Source organism: Lepidochelys kempii, chromosome 2 (assembly GCF_965140265.1).
Source record: "Lepidochelys kempii isolate rLepKem1 chromosome 2, rLepKem1.hap2, whole genome shotgun sequence".
NCBI lineage: Eukaryota > Metazoa > Chordata > Testudines > Cheloniidae > Lepidochelys > Lepidochelys kempii.
In genome coordinates this window covers 250634536-250651258 of record NC_133257.1, presented here as the reverse complement: position 1 = coordinate 250651258, position 16723 = coordinate 250634536, and the positions used below count along the sequence as shown (strand labels likewise).

Here is a 16723-nt window from a genome sequence, read left to right as displayed (position 1 = left end):
GACCAGCAATAACACATGCAAAGCTATTATGCATCAGCCATCTACTATTGATTTTATACTATGGTATCGATACGACTATGATCAATTCAGCTTGAGCGACCAGACTTTTTTACTCCATAGACTTACCCTGCATTTGTCCGAAAAATACGTTACCCTTCAGTCGGCCGTTTTCCGCACTGACCAGACAGACAGTCGAGAAGTGCACGTCCCTTCGGTTCAGGGGGTATGGGTCAGGTACCACCGACGACACACACACACTTTTGTGTCTTCTCCTTTTCATCTGGTCTCACGGCCATGTTTTAGAACAGACAAACCAATCAGGGTGGGCCACATCGTTTATGTGGTTGCCATCGTATAATTGATGCATAATTAATTTTCGGCCTATCTATTTTCTGTAGCCAACCAGATTTTGAATGTGGGTAATTTTGGATTGATAAGTACATAGGAGTCAGCATAAATCGCTATCTGATCGCCTCGTTTCCTGACCACAAGTCACGAGTATAAGCGTTATTTTTTGCAAGGCTTGCATTTTGCAGAATATGGAAGTTTGAGGCCTAACATTTGAAATACTTCTGTTTTGTTCAAGCTTGACATGACAGTTGTTCAGTTTATTCACAGTTCATATATTCTGCATTAACATAGGTGCATTACAGAATCATGTAGTTGAACAGGTCCCTCCGAGGAATTTACTATCTAAATTGGGTAGATGTGAACAAGCCCAATTAAAGGAAGAAACATAAATGTTGGAAGACATAGTCATAGTCAATCAATGTTGGGAAACCAAATGAGATACAGGGTGAAATACTGACTCTATCAGAGTCAGAGAGAGGTATGCCATTGACTTCAGTGGGTCCAGGGTTTCATCCATTGAGTGTTAAGTTTATATGTAACTTGATAATTTCCTTTATTGGATATTATAAGAAGACCTGACAAGATAACTGAGTCATACACAGCACACACCTGTAACTGCTGATCTAGGAGGGATTTTGAAGGCTCTTTGTTGTAAATGTTGCATGCTCAATGACTTATTTAGGCCATTTATGCAGGTACTTTACTTTTAAGCGTCTGAGTCATGTCACTGATTTCAAAAATAGTCTGGTTGCTACACAAAATGCTTAAAATTAAGCACTTGTGTAATATTTTCAGGATCAGGGCCTTATTGATTAGCAGCCTTCTGGCTGTTTTGTGTAGGGCAATTGCTAATTTAAGTAAAACTGCTTCATAATAACAATACATTACTACTGTTTGACTTTCAAAACACTGCTAATCTTCTCACATGGGCAGATGAGTTGGAAAACTGACATTGTAGTGTAATGTTAGCAGTCTGCTTTCACGTGTAAAGGGAAGTTATTTAGTATTTCCACATGGCTACCTTTGTATATCTTTCTGGGAGCTTTCTTATTTTAACAGGCACATTTTGGATTTATTTCTTGTATTTGCTGTTATGTTTTTTCTATGAGTTAGCACTATTGCATTTATTTTTTTAAAAACCTTTTTACCTTATCCGCATTATGCCATTTTGTTGTTATATATATTCAGAAAAAAAGATAGAAACACAAAGCAGTTTTCATTTGCAGTTTTATGCCAGAGGAGTTGTATGGCTCATTTAATGGTACTCACATATGCTATTTTCTACCTGTGACACCTGGCAGTTCGTAGGAAGTGTCAAAATACACTGCTCCTGCAATAGTGACCTTTACTAGACTGTATGAGCTTGTCTCATTCTATTGTATTCTCTTCATTAACTTAAATGGTCTCAGTGGGAAACTGGGCTCAATTTATGACCTAGACTGAAAATCTTGCCTTTAACTAATTAACTTATAGTGGTGCCTCAGCTAAATAAAGCTTAATGGGTCATTTAATTTATCCAATTGCACAGAAGGAATTTGACACTTTTTTAAAACCAAGGGTGCCCAAAAATACCTTTTTAATAAATACATATAAATCATGTGCCCTTTGTGAACAATTAGATACCTGCAGAGAGAAACTGCAGGGTTCCCTGTAAATGATCATTATGTACTTAGATATAGCAGTAGAGATCATTTGATTTAACATGTTGAAAATAGATATAGCAAAAGTCATTGCATTAGATTTAACTCCTAAGTGCTAAATTATGAGAACATTAGTTGTACCTAAGGTTGAGTTGGTTGATTTTTTGCACTTGAAGCAGGGATTCAATCTCTTTATTATATAGAAAATACCACATCTCCTCCTAAAAGTTACAGCACTCACTTTGAATATAATATGAATTTTCTGAAAATATACCAATGCATCTGTTAGTCAGTCTGTTAGTTATCCCTTTTAGAAAAAAATTTAATTAAAAGATTTTGTATACCTTCCCTGTCTCCCCCTCCCCCACTCACCCAATGCGCGCACACGCACAATAATCTCAGTAATGGAACAGATAACAGAGAGAGGGATTTTGAAGAACAGAACAGGAGGCAAGAGAAGACTTGGGTGTTAACTTGCGGTTGCTTTGCACTGTTCCAGAGTGGCATAAATCAGCCAGGGAGTGAATCCAACTATAGAAGTTAAAATAAAAGATTTAATATTGATGTATTATACCATTAGAATTGGTAATATTCTTTGATTTTATTGTTTTAGTGTTCATGTACATTTAATTTAAAAAAATGATGGGGGCAGAGTTAAGGTGGTTTAAATTCCCTAACTGTTCATTTTCATATCCGAATTACTTGGATTTCTTTTAAATTTACCTGTAACTCTGAATTTACTGGATTTGTAGCGTTTGGTTTGGAGGATAATTACAACATCACTGAAATGTATTTTACCTGAATGATATGTACATTTAACCTTAACTCAATTTTGATGTGTTTTTGTCCAGGAATAGTGACTTCAAGATTACATTAAACACAGACTGAACAAGAACAACTAGAGTGTGTTATGTGTCTCTTTAGCTCTTAAATTTTTCCGTGACCGATAATGTACACCAGGAAAGACCAGAAGAATTTAAAAGAACAGCTATTTTTGGAAACCTTTACAAAGAACAGAATTCTTGAAAGCCTTATTTGCATTTGTTATTTACCTTAAATAAAATTGCCTTCTACTTTGAGAGCAGGTTTCAGCACTAATTACATACGTTTTATGGCCGCTCCTTTGGTTACAATGGATGACGCTTCATTGGAGTCACACAAAAGTAAAACTGTTGTAACATGGTGAATCAAGCCTTGTTTATTGGGCTAACGGCTGTTTTGTGGTAATGGCTAAGAATCCAAAGCATAGAATATCAATATTTCACAAGTGCAGGACATATCTGTAAAATATAATGAGTGATACAGTAAAATCTTCAGTCCTATCTATGTTAAGTTAGAAGGGCTGGTTTTCAGAGGTTCTCAACATCTGCAGCTCTCTGTTGATCAGTTGGAGCTATGGTTGCTTACCACTTTAGAATTCAGACCATAATATTTACCAGTTGCTCCAGTTGAACCTGTGAATCATTTGGGTGAAGTTTTCAGAGTTCTGAAAGATGGATAAAACTGAGGCAACTGTTATTATTCTAAGCTCTTAAAGTTTTCCTATTTTTTAGAAATACTACTGAACATTGCCAGAACAAATGAAAAAGCGAATTACATTACGATAGGAAGTCCAGTATCCATGATGTTTGTTCATTTCAACTAAAACTAGTACATAATTTCCTGGGATGATTGTAAAATTAACAGGTTTTTACTTGGATGTCCTAGGAGACCTAAAGGCACTCTGCCAAATAGCTTTTCTTTTTGAAGCTGAGGCCAGGAACTGAAGGTCATTGCACAAATTCCTCTGCTTTGAAACCAAGACATTCAAGTTAATGTCATTTTAGATATTTCAGTGTTAAAAGAGAAAATACCTGTTCTTTATTTAAATAATTTAATAAGTCTCCAGTGACTAATAATGCATAATTTCCCCTCAAATATCAGAATAATATGAATCTGGAAGAAAGTAAAATTATTGAGTCCCAATATGAGTGGATAAAAATAAATGATTTTAAAAAAATCTAATTTTTTTGAAATTTTAATCTAATTTTTATATAAATTAGATGTTTAAAAAATTAAATATATATATTTTAATAATTAAATTTGAAATTGACCACCTATGTTAAAACTAGGGTTGTCAAGCAATTAAAAAAATTAATCGCGATTAGTCGTACTGTTAATAATAGAATACCATTTATTTAAATATTTTTGGATGTATTACAACACAGAATACAAAGTGCACGGTGTCCACTTTATATTTATTTTTATTACAAATATTTGCACTGTAAAAAACAAAAGAAATAGTATTTTTCAATTCACCTTGTACAAGTACTGTAATGCGATCTTTTTATCATGGAAGTTGAACTTACAAATGTATTATGTACAGAAAATAACTGTATTCAAAAATGAAAACAACGTAAATCTTTACAGCCTCCAAGTCCACTCTGTCCTACTTGTTGTTCAGCCAATCGCTCAAACAAGTTTGTTTATAACTGCAGGAGATAATGCTGCCCTCTTCTTGTTTACAGTGCCACCTGAAAGTGAGAATAAGCGTTCGCATGGCACTGTTGTAGATGGCATCGCAAGATATTTACATGCAAGGTGTGCTAAAGATTCATATATCCTTTCATGCTTCAACCACCCTTCCAGAGGACGTGAGTCCATGCTGATGATGGGTTCTGCTCAATAATGATCCAAAGCAGAGTGGACCAACGCATATTCGTTTTAATCATCTGACTCAGATGCCACCAGCAGACCGTTGATTTTCTTTTTTGGTGGCTCGGGTTCTGTAGTTTCTGCATTGGTGTGTTGCTCTTTTAAGACTTCTGAAAGCATGCTCCACACCTCGTCCCCCATTTTGGAAGGCACTTTAGATTCTTAAACCTTGGGTCAAGTGCTGTAGTTATCTTTAGAAATCTCTCATTGATACCTTCTTTGCGTTTTGTCAAATCTGCAGTAAAAATGTTCTTAAAATGAACAACATGTGCTGGGTCATCATAGAAGACTGCTATAACATGAAATATATGTCCGAATGTGGATAAAACAGAATAGGAGACATACCATTCTCCCCCAAGGAGTTCAGTCACAAATTTAATTAGCACATTTTTTTAATGAGCATCATCAGCATGGAAGCATGTCCTCTGGAATGGTGGCCAAAGCATGAAAGGGCATATGAATGTTTAGCATATCTGGTACGTAAACACCTTGCAGTGCTGGCTACAAAAGTGTCATATGAAGGCCTGGTCTCACCTTCTGGTGACACTGTAAATAAGAAGCAGGCAGCATTATCTCCTGTAAATGTAAACGTACTTGTTCATCTTAGTGATTGGTTGAACAAGAAGTAGGGCGAAGTAGACTTTCAGCTCTAAAGTTTTACACTGTTTTGTTTTTGAGTTCAGTTATGTAAAAAAAAAAAAATCTACATTTGTAAGTTGCACTTTCAGAATAAAGAGACTACTATGGTACTTGTATGAGGTGAATTGAAAAATACTATTTTGTTTACATTATTTTTATTTCAAATATTTGCACTGTAAAAATGACAGTGAGCACTATATACTTTGTATTCTGTGTTGTAATTGAAATCAATATATTTGAAAATGTAGTAAAACATCCAAAAATATTTAATACATTTCAGTTGGTATTCTATTGCTTACCAGTGTGATTAAAACTGCGATTAATTGCGATTAATTTTTTTGTTAATCATGAGAGTTAACTGTGATTAATCGACAGCCCTAGTTAAAATGTAAATCTACTATAACCTACTAAAATCATTTAAATTAAAAATGTGCTGTCAATGACCCCTCCTCAAATTTAAATGAGTTAAAGGATCGTGCTTTTTAAATTTATACAGAATTGGGGGAAAACATCTAACTTTTGAGGTCAACTCAAGCTTTTTAAATATGCCACAATGTCATGTATTATATTAAGTATCTGTCTGTTGTTGTCCGGCAACGCCAGAAGGAGGACAGGAGACACTGGGTGTATTTTAATTAGGCCGCAACTGTATTCCTAAATATCTGTAAGTACCTGGTAGATAAGTGTCCAGTGCAGGTAATTCCATAATTGTTTACATATACCTGGAGAGGCTGCTGCCAGCCCTCTGCCTTTACCATTCCTGGTCCCCAGCCATCCTGCTGCTGGGACCCCCCCTTGAATGAGGACTAAGTTGTGGGTTGGCTCCCTGCCATAGGAGCCACGAACACCGTTTCTGCTCCTTTAAAGAACAGCTCCCTTATCCTTTACTAATCCATTTAATGAGATCACTGTATCACTTCCCTCCGGAGTACCTATACTGGGACACTGGCCACAAGGAGGCACCAGCAATTAGTTTGGAGTTTAAAAAGCAGAAAAGCTTATTTTCCCATTCCAATCTATGAATAAAAAACAGGTGAGAAAGAATCAGACCTATTAATTCTAGAAACTTGAAGGACATGGGGCCAAATTTCAAATATATTTAAGCACCTAAAGAGGCAGACAGTAGTAGGATTTTTCAAAAGCACTTAAGCAGATTTGGCTCCTAACTCCCATTGATTTCAGTTCCCATTGATTTCGGATACCTAAGCTGCTTAGATGCTTTTGAAAATCCACTAGGCACCTCTCTACATCTTTAGGCACCGAAATAGATTTGAAAAGCTGGCCCAGGGTGACCAAAACCAATGTGTCAATTCATTAACTACAGATAATACTTCCTTTGTGTAATAAATCAGTTAATTTTAAATGCAAAACATGTTTAATTTATGTTCCCTTCTGTATCTAGTGGAGTTAAGGTAGTTTTATTTAACTAACAAATAGCCATATTAAAAGGGCGGTGCTGTACAATTTATTGAATTCCAGTGTCCACCCAAACACATCTTGACACAAATCATGAGTACAAAACTATCATGTAGTAAATAAGAAATGCCATTCACCAGTTTCTAACATAACATAAAAATATGTAAAAAGTATGTTAAGTTATATGATTACTTAAATCAAAAAGAAGTACCAAATCGAATGACTATCTTTAAATATAGCCAAATAAAGATAATGGATTTCAACAAGGCAGACTTTAGCAAACTCAATTCCATAGGAAACAAGTCTAAGAGAAAAAAGTTGGTAATTTTTTTAGAGAGACATTATTAAGGGCACAAGAGCAAACTGTCTAAGTGCATAGGAAAGATGGGTAAGAGGGAAGGTAGGTAGGTAAAAGACAACCCTGGCTTAACTAGGAGATCTTCCTTGACCTGAAACTCAGAAAATAGTCATACAAAAAGTGAAAATGAGGTCAAATTATGAAAGATAAATATGAAAAAACAACACAAGCATGTAGGACCAAAATGTAGAAAGGCCAAGACCAGATTAAACTAGTTAGGGACATAAAGGATGGTAAGAAAACATTTTACAAATATGCTAGACAAAAGAGGAAGACCAAGGACAGGGTAGGCCCTTTAGTCAGTGACGAGAGAGAGACAATATGAGAAAACGCAGCAATGGCTGAAGCGTTAAATGCCTTTTTTTCCTGCCAGTTTTCACCAAATATTTTTTTAGTAGTGATTAGATGACTAACATAGTGAACATCAGTGTAAATGGGATAGCATCTGAGGATAAAACAGGAAAAGAACAAGTTAAGAATTACTTAGTCAAGTTAGATGTCCTCAAGTCTGCCAGGCCTGATAAAATACATCCTAGAATAGTTAAGGGACAGGCTGAAGAGATTTCTGACCCACTAGCGATAATCTTTGAGAAATCATGGAGGATGGGAGAGATCCCAGAGAACTGTCAAAGGGCAGTATAGTACCTATCTATAAAAATGAGAATAAGGACAACCCAGGGAATTATAGGCTGGCTAGCTTCTCTTTGGTGCTCAGAAAGATAATAGAGCAAATAATCAGTTTGTAAGCACCTAGAAGACAATATGGTAATAAGTAATAGTCAACATGAATGTGTCAAGAACAAATAATGTCAAACCAACTTAATATCCTTTGAGAGGATAACAAGCCTTGTGACTAGGGGAAAGCAATAGATGTGATATCTCTACTTTAGAAAGGCTTTTGATAGTGTCTCCTATGATGATTCATCAACAAACTAGAGAAATGTAGCATAGATAAATCTACTGTAAGGTTGGATGCACAACTGGTTGGAAAAGCATACTCAAAAAGTAGTTATCCATGGTTCACAATTAAGCTGGAGGGGCGTATCGAGTGGGGTCCCATAGGGATCATTCCTGCGACCTATTCTATTCGGTGTCTTCATAAATGATTTGGATAATGGCAGAGAGAGAACACTTATAAAGTTTGCAGATGCTCCCAAGCTGGGAAGGGTTACAAGTGCTTTGGAGGACAGGATTAGAATTCAAAATGATCTTGAGAAACTGGACAAATGGTCTGAAGTAAATAAGATGAAATTCAATAAGGACAAAGGCAAAGTAGTACTCTTAAGAAGGAATAATCAATTGCACAAATACAAAAAGGGAAAATGACTGCCTAGGAAGGAGTACTGCAGAAAAGGATCTGGGGATTAAAGTGGATCACAATTTAAATATGAGTCAACAAAGAGTAAGTGGACACAGGTCAGACATCAAGAATTATAACATTCAAAAACCAGGCGGAGAACACTTCAATCTCCCTTGACACTCAATTACAGACCTAAAAGTGGCAATTCTTCAACAAAAAAAACTTCAAAAACAGACTACAACGAGCAACTGCAGAACTGGAATTAATTTGCAAACTGGACACCATCAAATTAGGCTTGAATAAAGACTGGGAGTGGATGGGTCATTACACAAACTAAAAACTCTTTCCCCATGCTAATTTTCCCCCCTACTGTTACTCACACCTTCTTGTCAACTGTTTGAAATGCGCCATCCTGATTATCACTACAAAAGTTTTTTTTCTCCTGCTGATAATAGCCCACCTTAATCGATTTGTCTCATTAGAGTTGGTATGGCAACCCCCATCTTTTCATGTTCTCTGTGTATATATCTATCTATATCTATATATATCTTCCTACTGTATTTTCCAGTCCATGCATCTGATGAAGTGGGTTTTAGCCCAGGAAAGCTTATGCCCAAATAAATTTGTTAGTCTCCAAGGTGCCAAAAGTACTCCTCGTCCCTCCTGTCAGAGGGGGGGTGCAATGCAATGAAGTTTGAGAACCCCTGAGTTAGACAAACACCTGTGAGGAAATGGTCTAGATAATACTTGACTAAGTATTAGTCCCCAGTGCAGGGGACTAGACTAGATGACCTATTGAAGTCTGTTACAGTCCTACATTCTATGACTCTGTGTTTGATTGCAGATCAGCATGTTTAATGGTTATACCAACCAAAGAGAATGAATCTATGAAAATAACTACAAAAGTACAAATGCAAAACAAGGTTTAAAAATTAACTATTTAAATCAAGGTTTCCTGCTTGCTGATTTAACTCATGATTAAAATCCATATTTGAACACAAGGGGCTCCTTGCATTCCTTCATCTCTCCCCCCCTCCAGCTCCTTGTGTTCCACCTTCCCATTCCATTCTATTTCAAGGACTCCCTGCAACCCCCCTTCTTTTAGTTTTTTGTATTTTCACCAAAATCAATAGGATTTTGCTCATTGATGCCTAAAACAGTCCCTGAAATTTCACAGTTCTCATATTACAGATAGACCTGGGTTTTAACCATAAAATCCCCTTACCACCCACACAGAAAATTGTCTCACCTGGGTTTGGAGGTGCTTTAAATCAGGCTAGCTGGCTATGGATTGTGGTGGGTGGGTTAGAACCTGGACTCCATTTTAACTTGGACTCGACCCTGCCAAGTACAGTAAAAGCTTTTTAGTCTGGAATGTTGGGGCAATGGGGCAGTGCTGGTAAGTGAAAAATTCTGTTTTACTAAGAGGAAGAGAGTTTGGGTGCAAGGCTGGGGGTTGGAGCACGGGAGGGGTTTCAGGGTGCCAGATTCAGGGGGCGCTCACCTTGGGTGGCTCCTGGCAAGCAGTAGATCTGTCAATTCTGTTCCTAGGCAGAGGCGTGGCTAGGCAGCTCTGCCCCTGCCCTGCCCCACCCCGAGCACTCGCTCCGCACCTCCCATTAGCTGGGAACTGTGGCCAGTGAGAGCTGCGGGGGCGGTACCTGCGTGTGGGGGCAGTGCGCAGAACTGCATAGCCTCGCCTCCACCTAGGAACAGAAGGGACAGGTTGCGTTTGCGGGGAGCCGCCCAAGGTGAGCGCCCCACAGATCCAGCACCCCAAAACCCTTCTTGTGCCCCAACCCTCTGCCCCAATCCCCCCTCCTGCACTCAAAATCTCTCCCAGAGCCTGCATCACACACCCCCTCCTGCACTCTGAACCCCTTGTGGCTTTTCCTCCGCCTAGGAGCAGCAGGACATGTTGCCAGGTACGGAGCCTGTTAGCCCCGCGGAACCAGACTATAAATTGGACTTTCTCTGAAGTTTAGGAATGCCGGTTTATAGATCATTTCCAGATCTACCAATTCAATACAATGATGTAACCAGGTACCACAGCCCAGGACCTCTACAACTCAAGGCTTAATATTTGGATGGGTATTGAATGTGGAGTGCTCATGTTAGGTAGTGGTCCACTCCATCCTCAGACAAAGCAGGAAAGATTCTATCAGGAGCTGCTATTCAGCCAAATAGAAATGTTTCTCTTCTGGGGCACAACAGCACCAGTTTTCTCCAGAGTCTACTGGGATTCCTGTTTATTCTAGATTACCTACTCACCCTTAAGAACTTGGGCACCTCTGCCAGTTCTTTACAGGTCCACCTCACAGCCATCAGTGCCTTTCGTTCTCCAGTTGAGGCTCATACTGTCAGTACCTATGCAACAATAAGTAGATTCCTGAAGGGATTCATTAGAACTTCCCCACCAGTGTTGAGACCAACATTAAAATGGGACCTCACTCTCTCTCATCCTTTCAGTTCTCAACACCTCCTTTCAAACAGCCACCTGTTCTGTGTCCCATTTTTCAATGAAAGTTGCCATCTGAGTCCGCATCACATCAGCCAAAAGGGCGAGCAAGCTGGGAGCACTTACGACAGATCAGTCAAATACCATTTTTCATAAAAAGGTCTCTCTTTGCCTCGAACCAGTATTCATCCCTAAAGTAATTTCGAATCAAACCATCCACTTACTGGTATCTTTTCCGAAACTGTATTCTTCTGATGAAGAGAGAAGACTTAACATAAGAACGGCCATACTGGGTCAAACCAAAGGGCCATCTTGCCCAGTATCCTGTCTTCCGACAGTGGCCAATGCACAGAGGGAATGACAGGTAATCATCAAGTGATCCATTCCCTGTGGCTCATTCCCAGCTTCTGGCAAACAGAGGCTAGGGACACCATTCCTGCACATCCTAACTAATAGCCATTGATGGACCTATCGTCCATGAATTTACCTAGTTCTTTTTTGAACCCTGTTCTAGTCTTGGCTTTCACAACATCCTCTGGCAAAGATTTCCGCAGGTGGACTGTGTGTTGTGTGAAGAAATACTTCCTTTTGTTTGTTTTAAACCATCTGCCTATTAATTTCATTTGGTGACCCCTAATTCTTGTGTTAGGAGGAGTAAATAACACTTCCTTATTTAGTTTCTCCACACCAGTCATGATTTTATAGATCTCCATCATATCCCTCCGTAGCCGTCTATTTTTCAAGCTGAAAAGTCCCAGTCTTATTAATTGCTGCTTATATGGCAGCCGTTCCATACCCCTAATAATTTTTGTTGCCCTTTTCTGAACCTTTTCCAATTCCAATATATCCTTTTTGAGATGGGGCGACCACATCTGCATGCAGTATTCAAGATGTGGGTGTACCATGGATTTATATAGCGACAATATGATATTTTCTGTCGTCTTATCTATCCCTTTCTTAATAATTCCCAACATTGTTTGCTTTTTTGAGTGCTGCTGCACATTGAGTGGACGTTCTCAGAAAACTAGCAATGACACCAAGATCTACAATGACACCAAGATCTCTTTCTTGAGTGGTAACAGCTAATTTAGACCCCATCATTTTATATTTATAGTTAGGATTATGTTTTCCAAAGTGCATTACTTTGCATTATCAACATTAAATTTCATCTGCCATTTTGTTGCCCAGTCACCCAGTTTTGAGAGATCCTTTTGTAACTCTTCACAGTCTGCCTGGGACATAACAATCTTGAGTAGTTTTGTATCATCTGCAAATTTTGCCAACTCAGTGTTTACATCTGTTTCCAGATCATTTATGAATTAATCCCAGTACAGACCCCTGGGGGACACCGCTATTTATCTCTCTCCATTCTGAAAAGTGACCATTTATTCCTACCCTTTGTTTCCTATCTTTTAACGAGTTACCAGTCCATGAGAGGACCTTTCCTCTTATCCCCGACAGCTTACTTTGCTTAAGAGCCTTTGGTGAGGAACCTTGTCAATCCTCACCAAAGGCTCAACCTGATAATCTAAGTCCACTATATCCACTGGATTCTCCCTTGTCCACATGCTTGTTGACCCCCTCAAAGAATTCTAGCATATTGATGAGGCATAATTTCTCTTTACAAAAATTATGTTGATTTTTCTCCAACAAATTACTCCCTATACATGTCTCTACAGAGAATGAAAGCAATTAGAAAGATACCTAGACAAGTGGTTTTAAATCTTTTTTCATTTGCGGACCCTTACAAATTTTTTGAATGGAGGTACAGACCCCTTTGGAAATATTTGACATGGTCTGTGTACCCCTAGGATCTGCAGATTACTGGTTGTAAACCACTGACTTAGACTATTTGTTGTCCTGGCAGAGCAATCAACGGGTCAACCACTGTCTGCACAGAGACTCTCTAAGTGAATGTCAGGCTGCATTATTCTTCTCTACCATCTAGCACGTATTTTTCCTCCTCTCACACTCTCCCCCGACAGAGGTGAAAGCCCATTCCACCAGAGTGTAAGCAACCTCTGCGGCATCTCTGCAAGATGAACCATTGCTAGATATATGTAGAGTGACTACCAGGATTTCCATCCCCACCTTTACAAAACATTGTGCATTGGTGCAGATGACTTTTACAGATGCAAGAAAACTACAGGCCTGTGGGAGTGGCAGTATTACAGACTTCCATACCATCTGGATCCTCGCACCCCCTCCTGATTGACTGCTGCTAACTAATCTCCCACATGTAGAATTCACATAGGGATCATCAATTGAAGAAGAAATGGTGATTACTTACCTGTAACTGGAGATTCTTCAAAGGATGATACTTTTAATCTGTGAAAGGGCACGCCAAGTTTTAATTACATCTGTAAAATACTTGAGGGCCATTTTCTGCCTTTAAATGTATATGCACTGGCGGATGCAACTCTTCTTAAATTAAAAGGAGAATACTTGTATATCTGAGAACAAACGTTGTCCCTTGGATTTAATTGTTATGCTAGATTCTAAAAAAGGAATGTATTTAATTCCATAACTTGCACCTGAACACACACACAAATAAGTGTACTAGATTTTTTAAACTAATTATTATTTTTGTGGAGATTAGCTATTCATAAGACGTTTTAATCTATTTTCAGATAAAAATTTTGTACTTTAAAACCATCTATATCAATTTTGCTTTGCTAATTAAGATTAATTAAGCCACACAGAGTGACCTGTCAGTTTCCCACCTCACCATTATAATGTTATTCATAAAGTAACTCAGAGGTTTGAAGTGTGTAATGTTTGTTTAATGTGTGCCTCATTCCTTTGTACAAATTTGGGCCTCAGTACTGCAATGTGATGCAGGTTTTAATGCAGGGTCTACCTGTGCACTTCTCATTGCAGAATTGCTGGATTTTACCTTATGGCATTATTACTCCCTTTCTTTAACAGTTAAAAATCTTTGTAATGTTTATATATATATATATATTACAATTACCTTAATTTATATTTCTTTGTACATCACTTTGGGGAATGCTTGATTTGAAAGGCATGATAGAAATATTGTGGTTTTCTTGTGCAACAACCTTCATTTGCTTCAGTAATATATTTGCTTTTTCTCTTTTAGGCTTCTTTACAGTTTAGCATTTAATGCCAGATTCCTGAGGCATCTTTGGTATCTAATCTCTTCAATGACTACACGAATGATTACAGGGTATGTATTATATCATTTCTATAATTGAGCTCTTTTCATAATATAGCATGTCTTATGAAAAGGAAAAGAGAATTAATGGTATGGTGGACAAATATGATGGAAGGAAAAACAAACCAAAAACCAAACAAAACCCTAAAGTTTTCACTTAGTTCTTACTCAGTCAAAACTTCAATTGACTTCAATTGACTTAGTCTTTATTTAGAATAAAAATAAAAATGGCTTTATTATTTTAAAAATATTGATGATGACATTTGAAGTTTTGTTGTTGTTATGCCAGTTCCCGTGATCAAACATTAAAAGTACTTTCTAGACAAATTGAAGCAGGAATCTAAGAAGAGCTCTGCCCCATATGTGGGTTCTTCTCAACCTGAGGAATGTCAGACTAGTCTAGAGGCCAGATACACAGGATAGAGATAGTGAGCAGTGGAGAACAGTATATCCCTGGATCCACACCCTAACTCCCTTTGTAGATGTGCTCCTGTGATTATAGGTAAAATGGCAGATGGCTCATTAGCAGCCATTTGCCTTCCTGCTCTTCCCCCACAATGTTCCTTGATGCCACCAGGTTTTAGGAGCAGTTTGTGTGTGCAGGTTGTTATTAACACTGGTTATATTTAAAAAGTTGTTTAAACACCCATAACGGTGTTCTAAGTTTATGTTCTAATTTTGTGCAATAGAATATTTTTCATAATGGCAATGCAAGTATACTAAAAGAAACAATTTTAAATAAATTGGAAAAATATAACTACACTTCAGGGTTTACATTATTATGTATGATAACTGAAGAGGAGTCTAAACCAGTCAGAATGCAGCAAATCTATGCAGTTATTAATGCATAAATGTGTAATTCGTGCCCTAGTTACATAATTCTCTGATAAGGGCTGTGTGGCTTGTTTTTCAATACTGGTACAGTATTTATAATCCCATAATCTGGTTGACAGCTATTTTCCAGAGTGCAGAGATTTATAGCATCATTGCACAAATGTTTATCAATATCCATACTTTCTTCTTCTAGTGATTGTACATGTGCATTCTGCTTTTTGCGTGCACAGGTGCTGGAAATTTTTCCCCTCAGTGGTACCCATCAGGATGGCTCAAGCACCCTCTGCTGCCATGCGCCGCTGCTGTCGGTATAAAGAGCCAACTGACCCCAAATTCCCTCAGTTCTTTCTTACTGCCCATAGTGACCTCTGGTTCTGTTCTTCTTGCATTTGCAAATTCTCTCAGTGAACTGTGTTCTCTTGTATTATAAATAGTTAGTGTGATAAAGATTATTAGTATTTAGTTAGATTTTTAACTAACAATTCCTCTTTAACAATTCCTGGTGCGCCTTATAGTCATATTTTCTAAGCATGTAATTGCTTTATTTCAGTTCGTATCAGTTTCCAATTGCAGTGTAGTATTTATATTCAAAATATTTCATTATTCTGTGCTACCAGTCCTTTCTCCAGAGTCATGCTGCATGCTGGTGTATCTTTTATGCCTATTCTCAAGATGCATTTAATTACCATAAAACATAAGAGGACTCTTCATATAGGGTCATAGTAGTTAGAGGTGGAAAAGACCTTTTAGGCTATCAGGTTTATCTCATGGATGAAGGATGGTATTGTGGCTAAGGCCCAAGACTGGGGTGTTAAAGATCTGAATTCTGTTTCCAGCTGTAACAGTCATTTTGTGTGGTAGCGTGCAAGTCACTTAATCTCTTTTTCCCTCTGTTCTTCATTTCTAAACCAGAAATAAGACACAATTCTAAAATAGAGATAACACAGGGGTGTGGTAATTGTATTTGTTAAGCACTCAGATACAAAACGGTGACAGCCTATAAATAATCATTCCATCTTGCTCAGGCAGGATATAGTTTCCAACAGAGGGCATATAAGATGTTAAACTAAGACTAAGCTTTATTAGCTTGTGTGCCTCATCTAGTGCACTAAATGCCCCAGTACCAATTATGTGGGTGAATCACTGTGCTCTCGAATGAACTCACAGAAAAAAGATAAACCCCCCCCCCCCAAAACACCATATTACTCGTGGGCAAACTCTTCACAAAATGATCACTCCATATCTGACCTCTCAGTCCTCATCCTCAAAAGAAGCATTCACAACACCTTCAAAAGGTGAGCCTGGAAGCTTAAATTCATAACTTTGTCAGACAATAAAAATCATGGACTCAGTCAAGACACTGGATTTATGGCTCATTACAACAGACTATTAACCACTATCCCTCTTTAGTTTTAGAACTACAGAGGTGTTAACTGCCCACTTCACCTTGAATAGTCTCTGACATGTTAACTCCTTATACTAAACAATCTTCTCCACCATGAATAGAGGCCAGGTCTACACTACAAACTCACATTGGTATAACTATGTCTCTCGGGGTGTGAAAAATCCACACCCCTGAATGATGCAGTTAGACCAACCTAACCCCCGCTGTAGATAGCGCAATGTTGACAGGAGTAATTCTCCCATTGACATAGCTGTCGCCTCTTGCTGAGGTGAATTAAAGATGCCAACGGGAGCAGCTCTCCCGTCGGCGTAGTAGCGTCTTCACTGAAGTGGTACCGTGGCTGTGCCGCTGCAACGTTTTAAGTGTAGACCTGCCTTTCGCTGTGACAATGAGTACCTTTCCCATACCTGAAGAAAAGCTCTCTGTAAGCTGAAAAGCTTGTCTCTGTCA

General features: G+C 38.2%; 1 protein-coding gene across 3 annotated transcripts in view; it reads left to right on the top strand.

The window, feature by feature from the left end:
• Nucleotides 1-16723, top strand: part of UBE3C (ubiquitin protein ligase E3C) — a 168632-nt gene that overhangs the window by 55835 nt on the left and 96074 nt on the right. For all 3 annotated transcript variants that reach the window (XM_073334553.1, XM_073334552.1, XM_073334554.1), the window contains exon 11: nt 13960-14046. In XM_073334553.1, coding sequence (XP_073190654.1) covers nt 13960-14046 — 87 coding nt within the window. The remainder of the gene's footprint in view (nt 1-13959; nt 14047-16723) is intronic.